Source organism: Mobula hypostoma, chromosome 6 (genome assembly GCF_963921235.1).
Source record: "Mobula hypostoma chromosome 6, sMobHyp1.1, whole genome shotgun sequence".
Lineage (NCBI taxonomy): Eukaryota > Metazoa > Chordata > Chondrichthyes > Myliobatiformes > Myliobatidae > Mobula > Mobula hypostoma.
In genome coordinates, this window is record NC_086102.1 from 120,880,627 (window position 1) to 120,901,306 (window position 20,680).

Here is a 20,680-nt window from a genome sequence, read left to right on the forward strand (position 1 = left end):
CATTTCAAAACTTTAGGTTGCAGAATGAAATCTTTGCATACTATCTTGCACTGTAGAAAAGATCAAGGTGTTCTTTATTGCCTTTCCAACATCATATTTAGTGGCTTAAGTGCAGTTGCCCAACTTCTTTCAAAGCAACGAAACATCAACTGCAAATTACTGAATGTGGAAATCTGAGACAGCCTGATGTTGAGAAGCTGATATCACTGCACCATGCCCATCGATCTCATTGAAAGGTGAAAAAGCACTTCATTATATTCAATTATCTCATGTGTGGAACCATATCAAGTGCCTTCAGAAAGGGCAAATACATCGGCTGCTGAACTCCTGTCCTGCCGATTGCAAGTTTGAGAACCTTTAGCAGTTTGGTCAAGCATGATTCCAATTTCATTTAATTGGCCTTCAATAGACTCCCGCATCTCAGATATTGATTTACTCTCAAACAACTGCCGCAATCTACTTCCTGCATTTTCTGAAAAGTAGTGCTCTAATTAGTTTCTTCCAACACCTCCCCCACACCACCCCAATTTAGAACATGCACTCAAGGGCCAGTCTTATCCTTACCTATCTTAAAAATTAAAGAATTATGCTCACTTGTCCCCCCAACCCGGTGAAATTTAAATCATTCTGACTCCTTCCCCAATAAAAATCTAGCATGGCTCAATTCCTAGTTGGATTATCAAGACATTGTTTCAAGACACCTTTCTGTATATCCCAAACACTTTCTTCCCCATCTGAGCCCCTGGCAGGAAGGGAATCCCAGTCAATAATATGGAATTTAAAATCATCCCCACAAAAATCCTGTTACCTTTACATCTTTCTGTAATGTGCCTGCATATGTTTGTCTAGCTGCTACTGATTATTGGGAAGCCAGTGGTATCCCACAATCTAATTTCCCTTATCCCAATCTGTGAGGGGTCTACATTAATTCTAGCTAATATTTTACTTTTTTCTTGCCTATTTAAGCTATTCTTTCTTTGTTTCTCTCTCTCCTGCATTCCACTTTCCCATTCATTGCCTTTCTTTAATTAATGTTTAAATGTCCAATCTTCAGCCTTCCTGTTTCATTGGTAGTTATCTTTGAATTATGTTTTATCTTCAATGTTTTCACAATAGTGCTAAATCTGTGAATTATGATGGCCGACTCAAATGCACACTCATGACCACCTTTCCCAGGCTCCCAGACATATTTCCTGAAAATGAGCCCAGAAATGCTCCTCATTTCTGGTTAGTAAGACGCCATGTATACTCTGCCAAAGTGGTTGTTTTTTTAACAGTTGATATAAATGACTTGGATGACTGAAGTGGAAGGATTATTGCTAAATTTGCTAACACATAAAGATAGTTAGGAAATTAGTTATGAAAGTAGCCTACAAATTGATTCACATTTTTCCATATTCATTTTGTCAGATCTTTGCTCAAATACTTAACCTATGTAAGAGAGTTGAATTGTCAGAAGAAATAAAAGAAAATCAGTGGGTTTGCAAAGCTCAAATATAGATAGATTCTGTTATCTAATGTAGACTATTTTGTAGAATGAGTAATTCATTCAAAAAGTTAACAGCATTACTGTTTGTCGGATGAGGAATTTAATCCAAAAAGAAAATAGAGAATGTGCTGCTTACTAGGATAAGTACTGAAATCTAATTGCTAGGAAAAGATGTTTCATATTCCACCCTTCCCCCAGCTTCTTCTGACTTCTGATGTTTCTCTTTTTCATTATTTCTCTCCAGTATTATCACTTTTAACTCCTCCCACAACATTCTGTTAAGTTGATCTGAGGCATCAAGTAGTCCCCCCTTCTCCTTCCACATAAACTTCATGTACTAGATTTAAAGTCAAAAATGTTGAGAGTATTTAACTTTAAGCTATCTAAATCACTTAATATTTCTTCCCTTGCAATTGTTTCTCTTTATGAAAGTGATGAAGTTCCTGCGCCTGTACCATATCGAACATGCTTTTTGTATTGCAGCAGACTGCACAGTATATCCATTGGGAAAATACAACTTTGCTCACAACGACTGGACTATAAGAGGACTTCAAATTCAGAATACAGTTGTGAAATTGATGCAGATTGGCTAGCAAATTTAAAAAATCCATGTTTGTATGAATTCTTAATAGTGGGGGCCTATATGTAATACTTCTCAGCAAAATTTATCTCATTATTTCCCATCAATAGTAGGATGGTTAAAAATATTGTGTTAGAAAGTGATGTATACTCGGACATAAAAATGTGATTGCTTTCATGATCATGATTATAATATCATTCTGTGTATGTTTCATTAAATAAAGCTAAGTCCATCGTACACACTAGATCCAAATCCAAAATTGTAAGGTTTGCATATTTAAAAAAAGCCCTGTGTGTCTGATTATCCTGAAGGAATGTAACGTCAAGGAATTTATTCTAATCAACTGCTAACCAAAGATGTTCATGCAAGATTACGTAGTCCTGTGACAAAAGTGTTAACTGTTTAATATACTTGAAAAATGTAGAGTTATTTGGATTTTAGTATTTTTGTTATAAAAGTGAAATCTGAAAGTGGAAGGGAAATGCGAGGGGTGATTGATAAGTTTGTGGCCTAAGGTAGAAAGAGTCAATTTTAGGAAATCTAGCACATTTATTTTTCAACATAGTCCCCTCCTACATTTACACACTTAGTCCAGCGGTCGTGGAGCATACGGATCTTGGACCTCCAGAAGGTGTCCACAGCAGGGGTGATTGATAAGTTCATGGCCTAAGATAGAAGGAGATGAGTTATACTGCTCTCGTTATATCCACATGCAGTTTAATTCTTTGAGTGATTATGCAGAAAGTTTGAAGTTAATAACTCACGTCGTTCTACTGTAGGCCACAAACTTATCAATCACCCCTGATGGGTTATTAACTGATGAGTTATTAACTTCAAACTTTCTGCGTAATCACTCAAAGAGTTGACCTGCATGTGCATGTAACGAGAGCTGTATAACTCTTCTCCTTCTACCTCAAGCCATATTACTCACCCCTGCTGTGGACACTTTTTGGATGTCCAAGATCCATATACTCCACGATAGCTGGACTAAGTGTGTAAATGTAGGAGGGGACTATGTTGAAAAATAAATGTGCTAGGTTTTCTAAAATTGACTCCTTCTACTGTAGGCCTTGAACTTATCAATCACCCCTCGTGTTGTAGAGTGCCTTTATTTCCACGTATTTAACATTTTAGTAGAAGGAAATTTATGAAAATCTATTTGGATTTTCTTTAAAATAAGCATAATCTTTTTGCCTGTTTGCATTCTGGCTACAGAGCTTCGAAAACTATCTGGAGTACTCTGCATCCGCACCTAGTTGTGCTTGAGGTGGTGGGTGAGCTCTTCATATGTTTAGAATTGCTTGTAAAGAGTGTTTTAAAATGCTTATCATTTTCTGTGGGAACAGCAGTGAGTGTAAACTGTTTGTTATGAAACAGGGAAAGAAACATATTTGCATCTCCTCAAGTAACGGAAACAACTTGCTTCATCTAAAATCAAAGAATCACTATTTTCCTACTTTAAATGCTCATGGAGTAAAATAAAAGCTACTGATTATCCTTTCGGGGTTAAGAGAAAGATATATTAAAGAAGGTGCTCAGCAAGTCAGGCAGCATCTATGGAGTGGAATGCACTGGCAGGTAATAGGTGAGATCAGATGGTTGGGTGGGAGAGGGAATAAAGTAAGAAGCTGGGAGGGATTGGTGGAAGAGATAAAGGGCTGAAGAAGAAGGAGTCTGATAAGAGAGGATGGTGGACCATGGAAGAAAGGGGAGGAGGAGGAGAACTAGATGGAGGCGATGGGGAGGTGAGAGGGTATCCAGGGTGGGCAATGCAATAAGGAAGAAGGGGGAGGGAGAAGATATTACTGGAAGTTTGAGAAATTGATGTTCATACCATCAGTTTGGAGGCTACCCAGTCTATGTGGTGTTGCTACTCCAACCTGAGTTTGGCAATAGATAGACATGTCAGAATGGGAAGTCGAATTGAAGTCAGTGCCCACTGGGAGATCCTGCCTTTTGTGATGGACAGTACATAGATGCTTGACAAAGCGGTCCCCAATCTACGTCAGATCCAACTGATATAGAAGAGGCTGCACTGAATACAATAGATGACCCTGAAAGATTTGCAGGTGAAATGTCGCATCACCTGCAAGGACTGTTTAAAGCCCTGAATGATAGGGAAGAAGTGTAGGGACAGGTGTATTTGTTATGCTTGCTGGGATATGTACTAGGAGGGAGATCAGTGGGGAGGGATGAGCGGACAGGGAATCATGTAGTGTGCAATCGCTATGGAAAGTGGAGGGTGGTAGAGAAACCCTATGGAAAATGGAGATGAGGCCAAACTCAGTTTGGAGAAGCAGTACTTCATATTCTATTTGGGTAGCTCCAACCTGATGGCATGAGTCCATGACCTCCTCAGCTGCCATGACAAAGCCAAACTAGTTTGGAGGAGCAACACCTCATATTTTGTCTGGGTAGCCTCCAAACATATGGCATGTAATTTTATTTCTCTAACTTATGGTAATTTCTCCCCTTCTGTCTTACACCATTCCCCATTCTGATTACACTTCTTTCTTCTCTCTTCTCTTTTCCTCAGCTACCTATTAACTGCCTCTGGTTACCCTCCTCCTTCCCTTTTCTTCCATGGTCCTCCGTCTTCTCTTATTAGATTACTTCATCTTCATCCCTTTACCTCTTCACCTGTCCTTCCCTCCCAACTTTTTATTTCATGTCCCCTCCCCCACACACCCACATTCCCCCTCAACTGGTCTCACCTGTCAACTGTCAGCTTGAATTCCTTCCCTTCGCCCCCCCCCATCTCTTTACTGCCAGCTTGAATTCCTTCCCTTCGCCTCCCCCCCCCCCCCATCTCTTTACTCTGGCTTTCCTGTCCTGGTGAAGAGTCTCAGTGCGAACATCGAAACAAGGGCACCTATGTGTGTTCTGGATTTCAGTTCGGCATTCAATACTATTGTCTCACAAACCTTGGTGAACAGACTCCAACTCCTTGGCCCAAAGACACTACAGTGCAACTGGGTGTGGGACTTCCTAATGAATAGCCCTCAGACCTGCTCCTCCCTCCCCATCATCCTCTACACAGGTGCCTCCAGGGCTGTGTGCTGAGCGCATTGCTGTACATCCTACTCAAATATGACTGCATGACCAAACACCCAAGAAATTACATTGTCAAGTTCACTGCTGCCACGACAGTGGTGGGTCTCATCACCGACAATGATGAGGCCTACAGAGAGGAGGTGGAAGAGTTTGAGGCTTGGTACCGGTCAAAAAACCCCTTCGTTAATGTTAACAAGACAAAGGAGATAGTTGTGGATTTCAGGAGAACTTGCACCACTCACATCCTCCTTTTCATCGGTGGCACAGCAGTGGAAACTGCAAGCAGTTTCAAACTCTTGGGAGTGCACATCACACACAACCTTTCATGGTTTCAGAACACATCCTACTTGGTCAAGAAAGCTCACCGACACTTATACTTTGTGAGGAGAGTAAAGCCAGCTGGACTTTGAAACATTCATACTCACATCATTCTACAGACGTGCAATTGAGAGCATCCTAACAAGTTGCATCACTGCTTGACAAGGAAACTGCACTGTGGCAGACAGGAAGGCTCTACAACGAGCAGTCAAAACTGCCAAAAGCATCACTGGCACAAGTTTACCCACCATCAATGACATGTATACGGAAAGATTGCATGAAAAGGACCAGTGACATCGTAAAGGACCCGACACACCTTGCTCATGGACTGTTTGTCTTGTATCCACCAGGGAGGAGACTACGTAGTATCCATGCCAGGACCATCAAACTCAAAAACTGTTTTGCCAAGTGGTAAGACTAATCAAAAACTCCACCCACTAACTCCACCACTACTTTATTATTCTCAATTAGGCACCTTATGTATAGCCTAACACCTCTTTACGGACGAACAATCAATCTACGTATATAAGCTATCTTATATAATTTATATTTATTGTGTGTTTTATTATTATTATTGTACTCTTTATCTTTTGTGTTTTTTTTTGTGCTGCATCGAATCCAGAGTAACAATTACTTTGTTCTCCTTACACTTGTATACAGGAAATGACATTAAACAATCTTAAATGCTGCCTGATTTGCTGATTTCTTCCTTCATTTTGTGTGTATTCTAGATTTTCAGCGTCTATAGAATCTCTTGTATTAAAGAAGGTGGACCAACATGTAGGCAAAAGTATTTGACTAATCTTAAAATGCTGAGAGTTTGGGATTTGTAAGGCATTACTTGTAAGTAGCTGAAACTGTGCTGAAATAAAGCATTATTATAAATAATGCAATTTTTCTTTCAACATTGTTCTGTTTTTATTATGTTTTGCTCAGATTGCTCCTGATGATGACTTGAGTATCTCAGAAGGAGATGAAAATTTGGAGAGTATTATGAAAACAATAGAGGAACAGAATGAGGATTTAAAAGCAGCAGTAAGATGTTTTTTATTTGCATTAACTTAAATTCACAAATACCTGTAGATTGGTATAGATGCCAGACTGCAATTCAAGTAATTCCTATGTATTTTGATTGCTAAAGACCTTTATATGGATTTGTATCAATTAAAAGAAACATACATTCTATAAGTAAATATTCTTTGCTGAAAGTTTACGGGGTCTGCTTGTACTTCAAGTAAATTGCTGTTCAAAAAGGAGGAACTAGTGTATGTGGAGTCATAGAGCACTGCAGAACAGAAATAGGCCCTACGCCCCATCTCGTATATGCTGAACTGATATTCTGCCTAGTCCCATCCACTTGCTCCCAGACCAAAGTCTTCCTTACCCCATGCATTTCATTCATCAGAGTTTACCAGTGTTGTGCAAGCCTTTTAGAAATTGTTGAGTTAGACCTTTACTGTTGTTGAGTGTACCTCACAGTTCTCCACATATCATAAGACATGACACAGAAGCAGAATTAGGCCATTCAGTCCATCGAGTCTGCTTTCCCTTTCCATCATGGCTGATTTATTATCCTCTCAAACCTATTTTCTGCCTTCACCCCATAACCTTTGATGCCCTGATTAATAAGGAACTGATCAACCTCCATCTTAAATATACCCAATGACTTGGCCTGCACAAGCCGTCTGTGGCAATGAATACCACCCTCTGCCTAAAAAAAAATTTCCTCATCCCTGTTCTAAATGGATTTCCCTCTATTCTGAGGCTGTCCTCTCTCGTCCTAGACTCTCCCCACTATAGGAATCATCGTCTCCACATCCACAGTATCTAGGCCTTTCAATATTCAATAGGTTTCAATGAGATCCGCCCTCATTCTTCTGAACTCCAACGAGTATAGGCCCAGAGCCAATAAATGCTCTTCATATGTTAACCCTTTATTTCCTGGGATAATTCTCATAAACCTCCTCTGGAACCTCTCTAATGGCAGCACATCTTTTCTTAGATAAGGGGCCCAAAACTGCTCACAGTTCTCCAAGTATGGTCCTTGAATCCTCATGCTTAATAATAGACTCCATCATCTTTCCAGCTCAATACCTCTTTGACTGAAAGACCAATTTTCTTGCATAGGAAACTGCATTCCAATTAGCAGTAGTTTCAGTTTGCCTGGTTAATAAATTCTTTATTATAGATTGGTGATATTTGCCCTGCAATTTTAACTGGCTCAAAGCTCAGATTTTTTACAAAAACATTTCAATTTCATCTAGCATGGAAATTAGTTGCCTTTTTGATGATAGCTCCTGTATCAGACTTACAACATGTAACTATTATGTCAATGATATTAGTGGTCTATGCATTATATTCCTCATACAGAAGAATATTGAGCTCTGGACGATTGATTTCTTAATAGTGTTGAAATCCAATAGGTGGTGATCCTCTTTTACTGTAGTTTCTTCACATGTTTTCAGTGAAAGTTATTTCTCAGGGTTATAAGGAGTAATTCTTGAATACTTTATAATGGACAAACTTACCAAGTATTTTGTGTCAGTTTTTACTGTGGACGACATTAGCAGTTTGCCAGAAATTTGAGAGTATCAAGGAATAGAAGTGAGTGTAGTTGATATTGTTAAGCAGAAGATGCTTGGGAAGTTGAAAGGTCTGAAGGTAGATAAATCATCTGGATTAGATGGACTACACCCCATCAGGTAGCTGAAAAGATCATTAGTAATGATCTTTCAAGAATCACCAGATTCTGGAATGTTTCCAGAGGACTGGAAAATTGCAAATGTCACGCCACTCTTTAAGGAGAAGAGTCAGTGGATGTTGTATACTTTGATTTTCAGAGGCCTTTGACAAAGTGCCACACGTGAGGCCTCTTAATAAGATAAATGTCCGAGGTATTACAGGAAAGATATTAACATGGATAGAAGATTAGCTGACTGGTAGGAGGAATAGTGTGGAAATTAAGGGGGCCTTTTCTGGTTGGCTGCCAGAGGTGTTCCACAAAAATCGGTGTTGGGACCACTTCTTTTCATGTTATATATCAATGATTTGGATGATGGAAATGATGGCTTTTTGACCAAATTTGTGGATGATACAAAGCAAGGTGAAGAGACAGGTAGTGCTGAGAAAGTACGAAGTCCGCACAAGGATTTAGATGGATTAGGAAAATGGCAGAGAAGTGGAACATGGAATACAATGTAGAGAAGTGTATGGTCATGCACTTTGGTGGAAGGGATAAAGGTATAAGCTATTTTCTAAATGGAGGGAAAATTCAAAAATCAGAGAGTCTTAGGAGTCATCACGCAGGATTCCAAAAAAAGTTAACTTGCAGTTCGAGTCAGTGGTAAGAAAGGCAAATACAATGTAGACACTCATTTCAAGAGGTCTACAATATAAAAGCAAGGATATAGTATTGAGGCTTTATAAGGCATCGGTCAGATTGCACTTGGATTATTGTGAGCAGCTTTTGAGCCCTTATCAAAGAAAAGATGTGTTGCCATCAGAGAGGGTCCTGAGGAAGTTCATGACAATGTTTCCAGGAATGAAAGGAACAAACACAAAATGCTGGAGGAACTCAGCAGGCCAGGTAGCATCTATGCAAAAGAGTACAGTCGACATTTTGGGCCGAGGCCCTTCAGCAGGACTGGAGAAAAAAAGAGATGAGGGGTAGAGTTAAAAGGTGGGGAGGGGGTGGGGAAGAGGGAGAAACACAAGGTGATAGGTGAAACCAGGAGTGGGGGGGTGGGAAGTTGACTGGTGAAAGAGATACAGGGCTGGAGAAGGGTGAGTCTGATAGGAGAGAACAGAATGCCATAGAAGAAAGAAAAGGCGGGGGAGGGGGGGTGCAGAGCACCAGAGGGAGCCTCCAACCTGACAGCATGAACATCAATTTCTTAAACCTCCAGTAATAGCCATTTCTTCTCCCCCCCCACCATTCACCATTCCTTTTTCCCTCTCTCACCTTATCTCTTTGCTGCCCATCGCCTCCCTCTGATGCCCCTTCCCACCTTTTCTTTCTTCCATTGTCTTCTACCTCTCTTCAGCCTCCCCTTTCTCCAGCCCTGTATCGCTTTCACCAATCAACGTTCCATCTCTCTACTTCACCCCCTCCCCCTTCAGGTTTCACCTATCACCTTGTGTTTCTCCTTCTCCTCCTCCCACCTTTCAGCTGTACTCCTTATCTTATTTTTCTCTAGTCGTGCTGTAGGGCCTTGACCCAAAATGCTGACTGTACTCTTTTCTGTAAGTGCTGGTTGGCCTGCTGAGTTCCTCCAGCATTTTGTGGGTGTTGCTTGGATCTCTAGCGTCTGCAATTTTTTTCTTGTTTGTGCCAGGAGTGAAAGGGCTAACGTCCTGTATGAGGAGTGTTTAATGGCTCTGGACTGTTCTCACTGGAGTTTAGAAGAATGAGGGGAAACCTCATTGAAACTTATTAAATATTGAAAAGCCTAAATAGAGTGGATGTGGATGACTCCTATAGTGGCAGGAGTCTAGGATCAGAAGGCACAACCAGAGAATAGTGGGATGTCAATTTAGAACAGAGATGAGGAGGAATGTCTTTAGCCAGAGTACAGTATAGTGAATCTGTGGAATTCATTGGCACAAATGACTGGGGAAGCCAAGTCATTGGGTGTATTTAAAGCAGAGGTTGATAGTTTTTTGAGTGGTCAAGGCATCAAATATTACAGGGAGAAAGCAAGAGAATGGGGTTGAGAGGGATAATAAATCAGCCATTATGAAATGGCAGAGCAGGATCATTGGACTGAATGGCCTAATTCTGCTCTTATTGTAATGTTTTATGGTCTTATGGTATAAATGCTATCAGGAGATTATTACTGACCACTGGTGTAACTATTGAGGCACAAATTATATCACATGATGTTTAGCTTATTTTGTTGAGTATCTTTAAATTTCATAGCTAAGTATCTTATACATACCTGGATGGAAATCAGTTTTGTTAATGTTGTTTCAGCGTGCATTTTGGGTAAGTTTCCACATAGAAATATACTGTTATCAATCAACATTTCATCCCTGATACAGAACTACAATAGGAGACCAACTAGTTAAGTAAGCTACTTGCCATATTCCTTGGCACCTTGTCTCCTTTGCTGAAAGGATTTCTCCCAACAGTATTGAATAGCTCCGTACACAAAAGGTTACCCCCCACCCCCGAGGGTAAATGCTGGTTACACATGCCAAATGCTGGTGTTTTGATACTCACTTCACATCTACCAGAGTATCTCCCTAGCTTTTTGTAATGAGTACAGTAGAAATTCTAGAATCATATGTAAAGCTCGTTTAACAATGCCAGGATTTATTTTTAAAATGGGATGTACTCTTTTTTTTCTTGTTTAATGTTCCAGCTCATTAATGAATTGTATAGGTGAAGAACTATATTAGGTCATCTTAAACCAGGAAGCAACCAGCTTTTGAATGAGAAAATTTCCCTTTGGTTAATGAGACTGTCAAATTGCAAGATACAAATAAGTGAGAGGGAGAACTGGGCAATTTCTTCTTTTTTTTTCCTAAGATTCTACCAATCAATAACTCATAATTATGACATTCTTCAATGCAAAGGGTTGTATTGCCATAGAATTGTAAAAGGGATATGGAGTGAGTGCAGAATAGTGATGTCATGTTGAAAGAAGTTACTGAATAGCAGATCAGGCATTGAGGACTGAATGCCTTTCAATTTCCTGCATGTGCATATTATGTCAGATAGGGTAAAAGGCCAGTGAGGTGAGCTATCACAAATGAATTAAAAGAGTCATAATAGAAGGTATAATTCATTGAAATACTAACAGTTTTACAAATGGGATAAAGCTGTCCATAAGACCTTAATTACACCCAACAACCTGGCCTCCACAGTTGCATGTGGCAACAAATTCCACAAATTCATTTTCCTTTGGCTAAAGAAAGTTATCCACTTCTCTGTTTTGAAAGGGCATCCCTCTATCCTGAGGCTGTGCCCTCTTGTCCTAGACTCTCCCATCATGAGAAACGTCCTTTCCACATCTACTCTGTCTAGGCCTTTCAGCATTTGAAAGGTTTCAATGAGATCCCCCCCCCTCATCCTTCTGAATTCCAATTAGTACAGATCCAGAGCCATCAGACGTTCCTTGTATAACCCTTTCATTCCTGGAATCGCACTTGTGAACCTCCTCTGGATCCTTTCCAATGCCAGCACATCTTTTCTGTCTGCAGCACAAATTCAATAACAGTGATTCCAGTGGTATAAATAGGTTAAATTATCTTTTCATAGCAAACAAAAGGCCACTGTTGTACAATACAATATTATACAAACGTAAGAAAAACTTGAATTTGATATACTGTATGTTTAATTGATTACTGGAATTGACTGTCTGGCAGGTATCAGCATTTCTCTCATCTTCTAGAGGTCTGCCAGGGAACTCTAAAGCCTAACTGGAAAGCAGTATGCTTACTTGGACTTCTGTTTACATATATTCAAAGGGGCAAAAAGTTTCTGCAGGAATTGAAAAACTATATATCTTAGAGAAATTTAGCAAAAGAGATATGGAAAATTGTATCTGATATCAGTGGCTCTGAGGAAAAGTTGAGTACTGATTTTCATTGAGTCAAAGATTTTAACTGCAGTATTTCAGCTGTTGCATGAAGTTCAAAGTTTTTCTTTAATCAAAGTACTTATAAGTAACATTTTACAACCTTGAGATTCATTTTCCTACAGGCAAACTCAAAAAATCCATAATAGAATAATAACCATAATAGAATCAATGAAAGACCACACCATCCTCAGCATTCACCCAGTGTGCAAAAGACAACAAACTGTGCAAATGCAAAAAGAAAGAAATAATAATAAAAAAGTAAATAAATGGTAAATATCCAGAACATGAGATGAAGAGTCATTGAAAGTGAGTACACTGATGGGGCAAGTGAACTTGTCCCCTTTGGTTCAAAGCTTGATTGTTGAGGGATAATAACTGTTCCTGAACCTGATGGTGTGCATTCTGAGGCTCCTGTACCTTTGTCCCAATGGTAGCTGCAAGAACAGAGCATGAGTGGCAGTGAGCATGAGCTTTAGTGGTTGTCCCTGATGATGGATGCTGCTTTCTGGTGATCGCACTTTGTGTGGATGTTCGCAATGGTGCGGAAGGCTTTACCCATGATCGACTGGGTCATGTCCACCATTTTTGTAGCATTTTCCATTCAATGGTATTGGTGTTTCCATACCAGGCTGTGATGCAGCCAGTCAATGTACTTTCCACCACACATCTATAGAAATTCATTAAAGTTTTAGATGTCATGCAGAATCTCCACAAACTCCTAAGGAGGTAGAACTACTACCTTGCTTTCTTCATAATTGCACTTATGATGCTGGGTCCAGGGCAGGTCCACCAAAATAATAACACTGAGGAATTTAATGTTTGTGACCCTCTCCACATCTGATCCTCCGATGAGGACTGATTCATGGGCTCTTGGACTTCTGGTTTCCTCTTCCTGAAGTCAATAATCAGCTCCTTAGTCTTGCTGACATTGAGAAAGAGATTGCTGTTGTGGCACCACTCAGCCTGATTTCTAATCTCCCTCCAATGTGCTGATTTGTCACCACCTTTGATTCAGCCTACGACAGTGGCGTCATCGGCAAACTTGAATATGGCATTGGAGCTGTGCTTAGCCACATAGTCAGAAGTATAAAGCGATTCAGAGCAGGAGGCTCAGCACACAGCCTTGTGGTGCATCTGTGCTGATGGAGATTGTGAAAGAAATGTTGTTGCTAACCCGAACAGAGTGGAGTTTGCAAGTGAGGAAATCAAAGATCGAATTGTACAAGGAGGTATTGATGCCAAGGTCTTGTAGCTTCTTGTTTAGTTTTGAGTTGATAATGGCATTGAATGTTCCAGGGTTTAGTGAAGAGCCAATGAGATGAGATGCTATCTGCTGTGGACCTGTTGCTCTGGTAGGCAAATTAGATTGGATCCAAATTGTCTTTCAAGCAGGAGTTGATATGTTTCATTACCACCCTCTCAAAACACATCATCACTGTGGATGTAAATGCTATTGGGCAATAGTCATTGGGGCAGATTACTACATTCTTCTTAGGCACTGGCATAAATGAAGTCCACTTAAAGCAGGTGGGAACCTCAGTCTGCCAAGGTGCGAGGTTAAAGATCATAGTGAACACTCCAGCCAGTTGATCAGCACAGGTGTTTAGTACTTGGCCAGGTAGCCTGTGTGGACGATATAGTTTTCATGGGTTCATCGCCCTGAAGGCTGCTTGCATGTCAGCCTCAGAGACTGAAATCTCAGGAGCATCTGGGGCTGTCAGAGTTCGTGATGATTCCTCCATGTTTTGATGTCAAATCGAGCACAGAAGGCATTGAGTTCATCTGCAAGTGAGGCTCTGTTGTTGCTTATGTTGCTTGATTTTACTTTATAAGAGGTGATAGCTTCAAGCCCTGTCATGACTATTGAGCACCCTTCATTGTTTCATGTTTAGTTCAGAATTGCCATATGACAATGGTCTAGTGTGTTGGGACCTCTGGTGATACAGATTATATGCTAATGGTAATTGGGCAGAGTTTTCTTCAAACCATCCTGGCTGAACTCTCGACTATAATTGGAAATGCATTGGGATTGACTGTTTCTTGTTTGGAGAAGGCATCGTGCAGTATCTTAAGTGCTTGAATACTGTCTGCCAATGTATGTAAACTGTGGTCAGGATTATGGAGGAGAACTCCCTACGTAAATAGAACTGATGACACTTGAACGTTAGGTATTTAAAGGCGGGGCTGGAGATTCTGACTACCAAGGACACAGTGTATAAGAAAATGCAGGCAAATGGAGTTAGTTGTATGGCTAGAATTCTAAGAAAAAAATAAAAAGGAATGAAATCAGAGAATTTTAGAATTATAAATTATTTTGCTTTTTCCCTAAGAATTTTAAAATCAATTTTGTCATTCTAAAACAGATTAGCGGCAGATAGATTAATGATTAATTAATTTGCCTGTGTTTCATCTCCTAAATTACAGAAGAAGGTTGAACAAGTTAGGTCTTTATTCTTTGGAGCATAGACGGTTGAGGGGGGACTTGATAGAGGTGTTTAAAATTATGAGGGGGATTGATAGAGTTGACGTGGTTAGACTTTTTCCATTGAGAGTGGGAAGATTCAAACAAGAGGACATGGGTTGAGAATTAGAGGACAAAAGTTTAGGGGTAACATGAGGGGGAACTTCTTTACTCAGAGAGTGGTAGCTGTGTGGAATGAGCTTCCGGCAGAAGTGGTTGAGGCAGGTTCTATGTTGTCGTTTAAAGTTAAATTGGATAGATATATAGACAGGAAAGGAATGGAGGGTTATGGGCTGAGTGCAGGTCGGTGGGAATAGGATAGGGTAAGAGTTCGGCACAGACTAGAAGGGCCGAGATGGCCTGTTTCCGTGCTGTAATTGTTATATGGTTAGATATGATGGCAAGGGCAAGTATATGTTTTTTCCTTCAAATAGCATGGTGAGATTTAATCTTAACTAATGGCAATGTTCTTCAGATTCTGTTCCAAATACTATTCTGACATCAAAGTATCATTGCTCTTTCATTTTTGCATCAAAACTCTTGAACTCCCAATTAATACCAGTGTGGAGTTTCTGCACAGTAATGCAGATCAAGAAGCTGACTCACCCCAATCTTTCAAAAGGTTTAAGGGCAACTACAGAACAGGAAGAAATAGGTGGTCAGAACCTCTTAGAAGGTGGAAGTGTGGTTGTGGAGATTTGGTTTTGTTGGATAGTATCAAGTCATTCTATGACAATTGCAGCATATTCTTCAGCTTGCCTAAATAATAGTAAATAGTAGTGCAGTGGTTATGTTACTGGATTAGTAGACAGAATTCAGAACCATAGATTCAGAGACATCAGACTGAGTCGTGTTATGGCAGCTAGCAAATTCAAATGCAAATAATTAAACATATTTGGAAGAAGCTATCAGTAGTAAGCATTGAGTGCCCACATGTCACAAAAATGCATCTGGCTCACTAAGGAATATCCTCTGGGGAAGGAATTGTGCCATCCTTTATGCAATATTCTCTCTGTGTATCTCCAGATTTATTGTTTGGGGTTTATTGTTATTTTTGTGCATCCCAATTGCACCACAGTTCAGGTGCAATTGGGGAACACAATAAATGCTTTTACTGAGAGCAGTATCCATATCATGTGCATAATGGCGCCATGATAATGTAGCGGTTATCGCAACACTATTACAGCTCGGGACATTGGAGCTTGGAGTTCAATTCCAGCTTGTATGTCCTCCCCGTGAAAATGTGAGTTTTTTCTGTGTGCTCCAGTTTCCCCCCACATTCCAACAACATACTGGCTATCAGGCTAATTGGTTGTAGTAAATTGAAGAGTGTTACATAAGTAGGTGGGTTGCTGGGTGGTGCGGCTCATTGGGCCAGAAGAGCCTGTTCCACACTGTATCTCCATAATAACAAAAAAGGAAAGAAGAGAGATAGGCAGTGTTGAGGTGTACCAAGTTCTTCAGTTGAGTAATAGTGAAAGTGGTAATTATCAGGAGGCTTTCTAACACATATTTGACCTGATGCCTGATTTAGGGTTGAACGGGCCTTTTAAGAACATAATTAATTTCTCCGTGTTTTCTAACATCAACATTTTTGTTTACAGGCCCAGGAATCTAATTTGATTTCCGAGCACCAAGTTTGCCAAAGGCCAGAGGTAGTCGATGACTTCTTTAGAAATTTTCTGATCAAGATGGGAATGATAAAAACACTTGACTGTTTTCAAACTGAATGGTAAGAATGGGGTTATTATGTGCTGTAAAATAAATATAATACTAAATTTGAACTTTTCTGCTCCTCTCATTATCCCATTTAACCCAATGGTATCATCCTCATTTGAGTGCAGCATCACTTTTGCCATGCAGTCCATTTACAGATACATAACTTTTTAAATAATCTATTGAACTAATAATATAATTTACCTTTGTTTGGATCACCTATTTTATGTACTTCTGCATTAGTCTGATCATATTTTCTCCAATGTATATTTCATTACTGTAGGTTTTAAATGTGTGATAAAATGGTTAAAGATACAGATATAGTCACCAGTTGTGAAAATAACATTTTGTTTTATATTGGGTGTAAGTGGGCTGAAGCACTAAATGCATATCTCTGTTAAGAAGAAGCTGCTATGATACAGGAGGTAGTATAGACCTGAGGTAGAATAAGAGTTGATAGAGGAGATAATTAATGTCTAATAGTGCTTGAAGAAATAGAAAAACTGCCTAATCTGAACAGTGTCAGGACTCTTGTTTGTGATATATATTAATGTAAATATAAGAGGAATAACTAATAATTTTTCATCTGACACTAAAGTAGGCAGTTGCGTGAATGGTGTGGTAGGTTTTCTCACAATATAACAAGAAATAGGTCTGATGAAAAGTTAGACAAAATGATGCCAATGGAATTTAATCCTGGGGAAGTGTGAAGTGATGGATTTTGGGATTATTTAAGAACAGGACATATACTGTATATGGTAGGGTACTGAGGAGCAGCATAAGCGACAGCAGGGCTTCACTTCCAGATGAACTCAATACCTTCCAAGCTCGCTTTGACCATCAAAACATGGAGGAACCATCTCAAACTCTGACAGCCCCAGGTTCTCCTGTGATTTCAGTCTCTGAGGCCGACGTGCGAGCAGTCTTCAGGAGGATGAACCCATGGAAAGTATATGGCCCACACAGGCTACCTGGTCAAGTACTAAACAACTGGCTGGAGTGTTGTGTTGATCAACTGGCTGGAGATCTTTAACCTCTCGCTTCATCAGTCTGATGCAGACATCAGGATGCTCTTTATCAACTTTAGCTCAGCGTCCAATGCCATTATCCCCTCAAAACTAATCAATAAGCTTCAATACCACCTTGTGCAATTGCATCCTTGATTTCCTCACTTCCAGACACCAGTCTGTTTGGATAGGCAACAAAATCTACTCAACAATCTCCGTCAGCACAGGCATACCATAAAGCTGTGTGCTTAACCCCGGCTCTACTCGCTTTAAACTTATGACTATGTGGCTAAGCACAGCTCCAATGCCATATTTAAGTTTGCTGACATCACCACTGTTGTAGGCCAAACCAAAGGTGGATATGAATCAGCTAGAGGAGGGAGATTGAAAATCTGGCTGAGTGTTCTCATAACAACAACCTTCTACTCAATGTTAGCAAGACCAAGGACCTAATTATTGACTTAGGAGAAGGAAACCAGAGGCCCATGAGCTAATACTCATCAGAGGATCAGAGGTGGAGAGGGTATGCAACTTTAAATTTCTTGGTGTTATCATTTTGGAGGACCTATCCTGGGCCTAGCATGTAAGTGCAATTATAAAGAAAGCACGGCAGTGCCTCTAATTCCTTATATGTTTGTGGAGATTTGGCATGACATCTAAAACTTTGACAACTTCTATATTAGTAGAGAGTATATTGACTGGCTGCATCACAGCCTGGTATAGAAACACCAATGCCCCTAAACAGAAATTCCCACAAAAAGTAGTGGCTACAGCCCAGTTCATCATGGATAAAGCCCTCTCCACCATTGAGCACGTCTACACAAAACTGTCAAAGGAAAGTAGCATCCAACATCAGGGACCCCAGCACCCAGGACATGCTCTGTTCTCGCTGTTGCCATGAGAAAGAAGGTACAGGAGCCATGGGACTCTCACCACCAGGTTCAGGATCAGTTATTACCCCTCAACCATGAGGCTCCTGAAGCAAAGGGAATAACTTCACTCAACTTCACTTGCCCCATCACAGAACTGTTCCCACAACTTATGGACTCACTTTCAAGACCTCTTTATCTTGTGTTCATGATATTCATTGCTTAATTATTTATTGTTATTATTTCTTTCCTTTTGTATTTCTATAATTTGTTGCCTTCTGCACTCTGGCTAAACACCCAAGTTAGGCAGTCTTTCATTGATTCTGTTATAGTTATTAGTATATAGATTTCTTGAGTATGCCTACAAGAAAATAAAACTCAGGGTTGTAATGGTGATGTAGGTACTCTGATAATAAATTTATTTTTGTACTTTGAACATTTCAATTTTGAGTGTTGATGAACAGAAAGACCTTGGGGTTCATGTCTTTTGTTTCCTGAAAGTGGCTAAGTAGGTAGATAGGGTTGTGAGGAATACATGTGCCATGATTGACTTAATTGTTCATTACATTGAAGCTTTCCAAAATGTATGTTACACTCTACTATAGGAAGGATCTGAGTGACTGAATCGAGTACAGAAGGGATTCACTAGAATGTTGCCTGATTTGAGAATTTAAGTTATGGGGAGAAATTATTTAGTCTGGTTTTGTTTTACTCAGAGTGAAGATGCAAGGGGTGGGGGGGGGGGGTCGCAGAGTGACTTGATAAAGAGGTATAAAATTCAGAGTGGGGTGGATAACCAGAATGTTTATCCAGGGAAGAAATATCAAGAGGGCAAAGATTTACAGTGAGAGAGCATTTTTAAAATCGATTTGAGGGGTAAGTTTTATTACTGTGAGTGTAGTTGTTATTCTTACTGCCAGAAGAGATGGTGAAATCAGATGCATTACTATATTTAAGAGACATTCAAACAGATACTTAAATAGTTACTGATCTAGAGAGGGCAAATGGAATTAGAGTAGATGGGTAAAAAGGTCAACACATTTGTAGTGGGCTGAAGGGCTATTTTCTGTGCCGTACAACTTAATGACTCTAAGAGTCAGGTGGCAGCTGACTAGAGTATTGCAAATGTCATGCTTCTGTCTAAAAGTATTGTGAATAAATCAAGAAACATGTCATCACAGCTTCAGTTGTGGGTAGATTTATGGTGACTACAGTATGATGCAAAATCATTGTCATTTGGGTAAACATGAGGTAATCAAAGGCAACCAGTACAGAGCTGAAGTCTAATTGTGTATGACAAATATGATCATGTTGTTTGAGGTTAGAGGGAAGAGGTGATTTGGGAAATGTAGTTGATATTCTGTAAATGGATTTACAGTATTAATAACACAGAATAGGTTCATCAGCAAAAGTGATGTTCAGCAGACTATAGGTGGACTGATAGCATATCAGATTGATGACCAGTGAAACTCAATACAGAATAGTGCACAATGATGTAAAATGAAAGGAAGCTTGAAAGGAAGCATGCATACATAGGAAATGAACAATTCTAAAAGGGATGCATATTTAGAGAGACCTGGGGTTCACATCAACAAATCTTAGATGATGGAAGGAATATTCATTAAAGCTGTTAAAGATGTTTTGCTTCTTTGCTTTATAAGTAGGGACATAAAGTAGCAAAAGTAAGGAAGTTAGGTTTAACTTGTATAAATCACTGACTAGAATACAGTTTAAATCTCAGCATTAAATTGAAACTAGAGCTAGGCCATTCAAGGAAGATGTCAGGAATGTGTTTTTCAGAAAATTTGGAGTACTCTCTTCCAAAACCTGCAGCTGAGCTTGGAAGGAATCAATGGGAGAATTTCAAACTGAGACTGATGTACAGTATTTGTATTTTTAAGGTTGTTATGGATATTGAATTATGATAAGTGGAGTTAAGATCCAGATCTGCTAAGAGTTAATTGAATGATAGATGAACATTGAGATTTGAATTTGGCCTTCAATAAAGGAGATTCACTGAAAGGAACCAAGAGTGAAGGATTCCTGGTCCATGCAGAGACAAGATGATCTTTTATCAAGACATTTGAATTATTAGGGGCTGTGATAGACTAAGAGAGGGGGTTCTGATGGAAAAGTGTGAAGTGAGAAACCACATCTGTGATAATTAGCAACAAAAAGAGGTGAAATGTTCATTTTTAAGATATAATGGAAATCAGAAATGTACTGAATAATAGGGTAGTAGAAACAGATCTACTTCAATAGAGAATATGCATCTTAATGTGCAGGAGCTAATATTTAGACCATCTTGTCCATCAACACTATGACGGATTTATTTAATTTGTCTTGCATATCTGCACTGTTTCAAACTCTGCAATTTTTCTTCCTTCATACTAGACTGTAAAGGGCCATACATGCTTCTCCATACGTTAACTTGGAATGATTTGGACTCAAAAAGTTGTAATGAGGACCATTCACTTAGTCTGGAGCACAGCTCCAATGCCATATTTAAGTTTTCTGATGGCACCATTGTCATAGCCTGAATCAAAAATGGTGACAAGTCAGCATCTAGGAAGGAGATTGAAAATCTGAGTGGTGCCACAAT

General features: G+C 39.6%; 1 protein-coding gene across 2 annotated transcripts in view; it reads left to right on the forward strand.

Moving 5' to 3' along the window:
- LOC134348350 (sperm-associated antigen 16 protein) overlaps positions 1 to 20,680 on the forward strand; it is an 856,325-nt gene that overhangs the window by 26,824 nt on the left and 808,821 nt on the right. For both annotated transcript variants that reach the window (XM_063051565.1, XM_063051566.1), the window contains exons 3-4: positions 6,378 to 6,476; positions 16,091 to 16,218. In XM_063051565.1, coding sequence (XP_062907635.1) covers positions 6,378 to 6,476; positions 16,091 to 16,218 — 227 coding nt within the window. The remainder of the gene's footprint in view (positions 1 to 6,377; positions 6,477 to 16,090; positions 16,219 to 20,680) is intronic.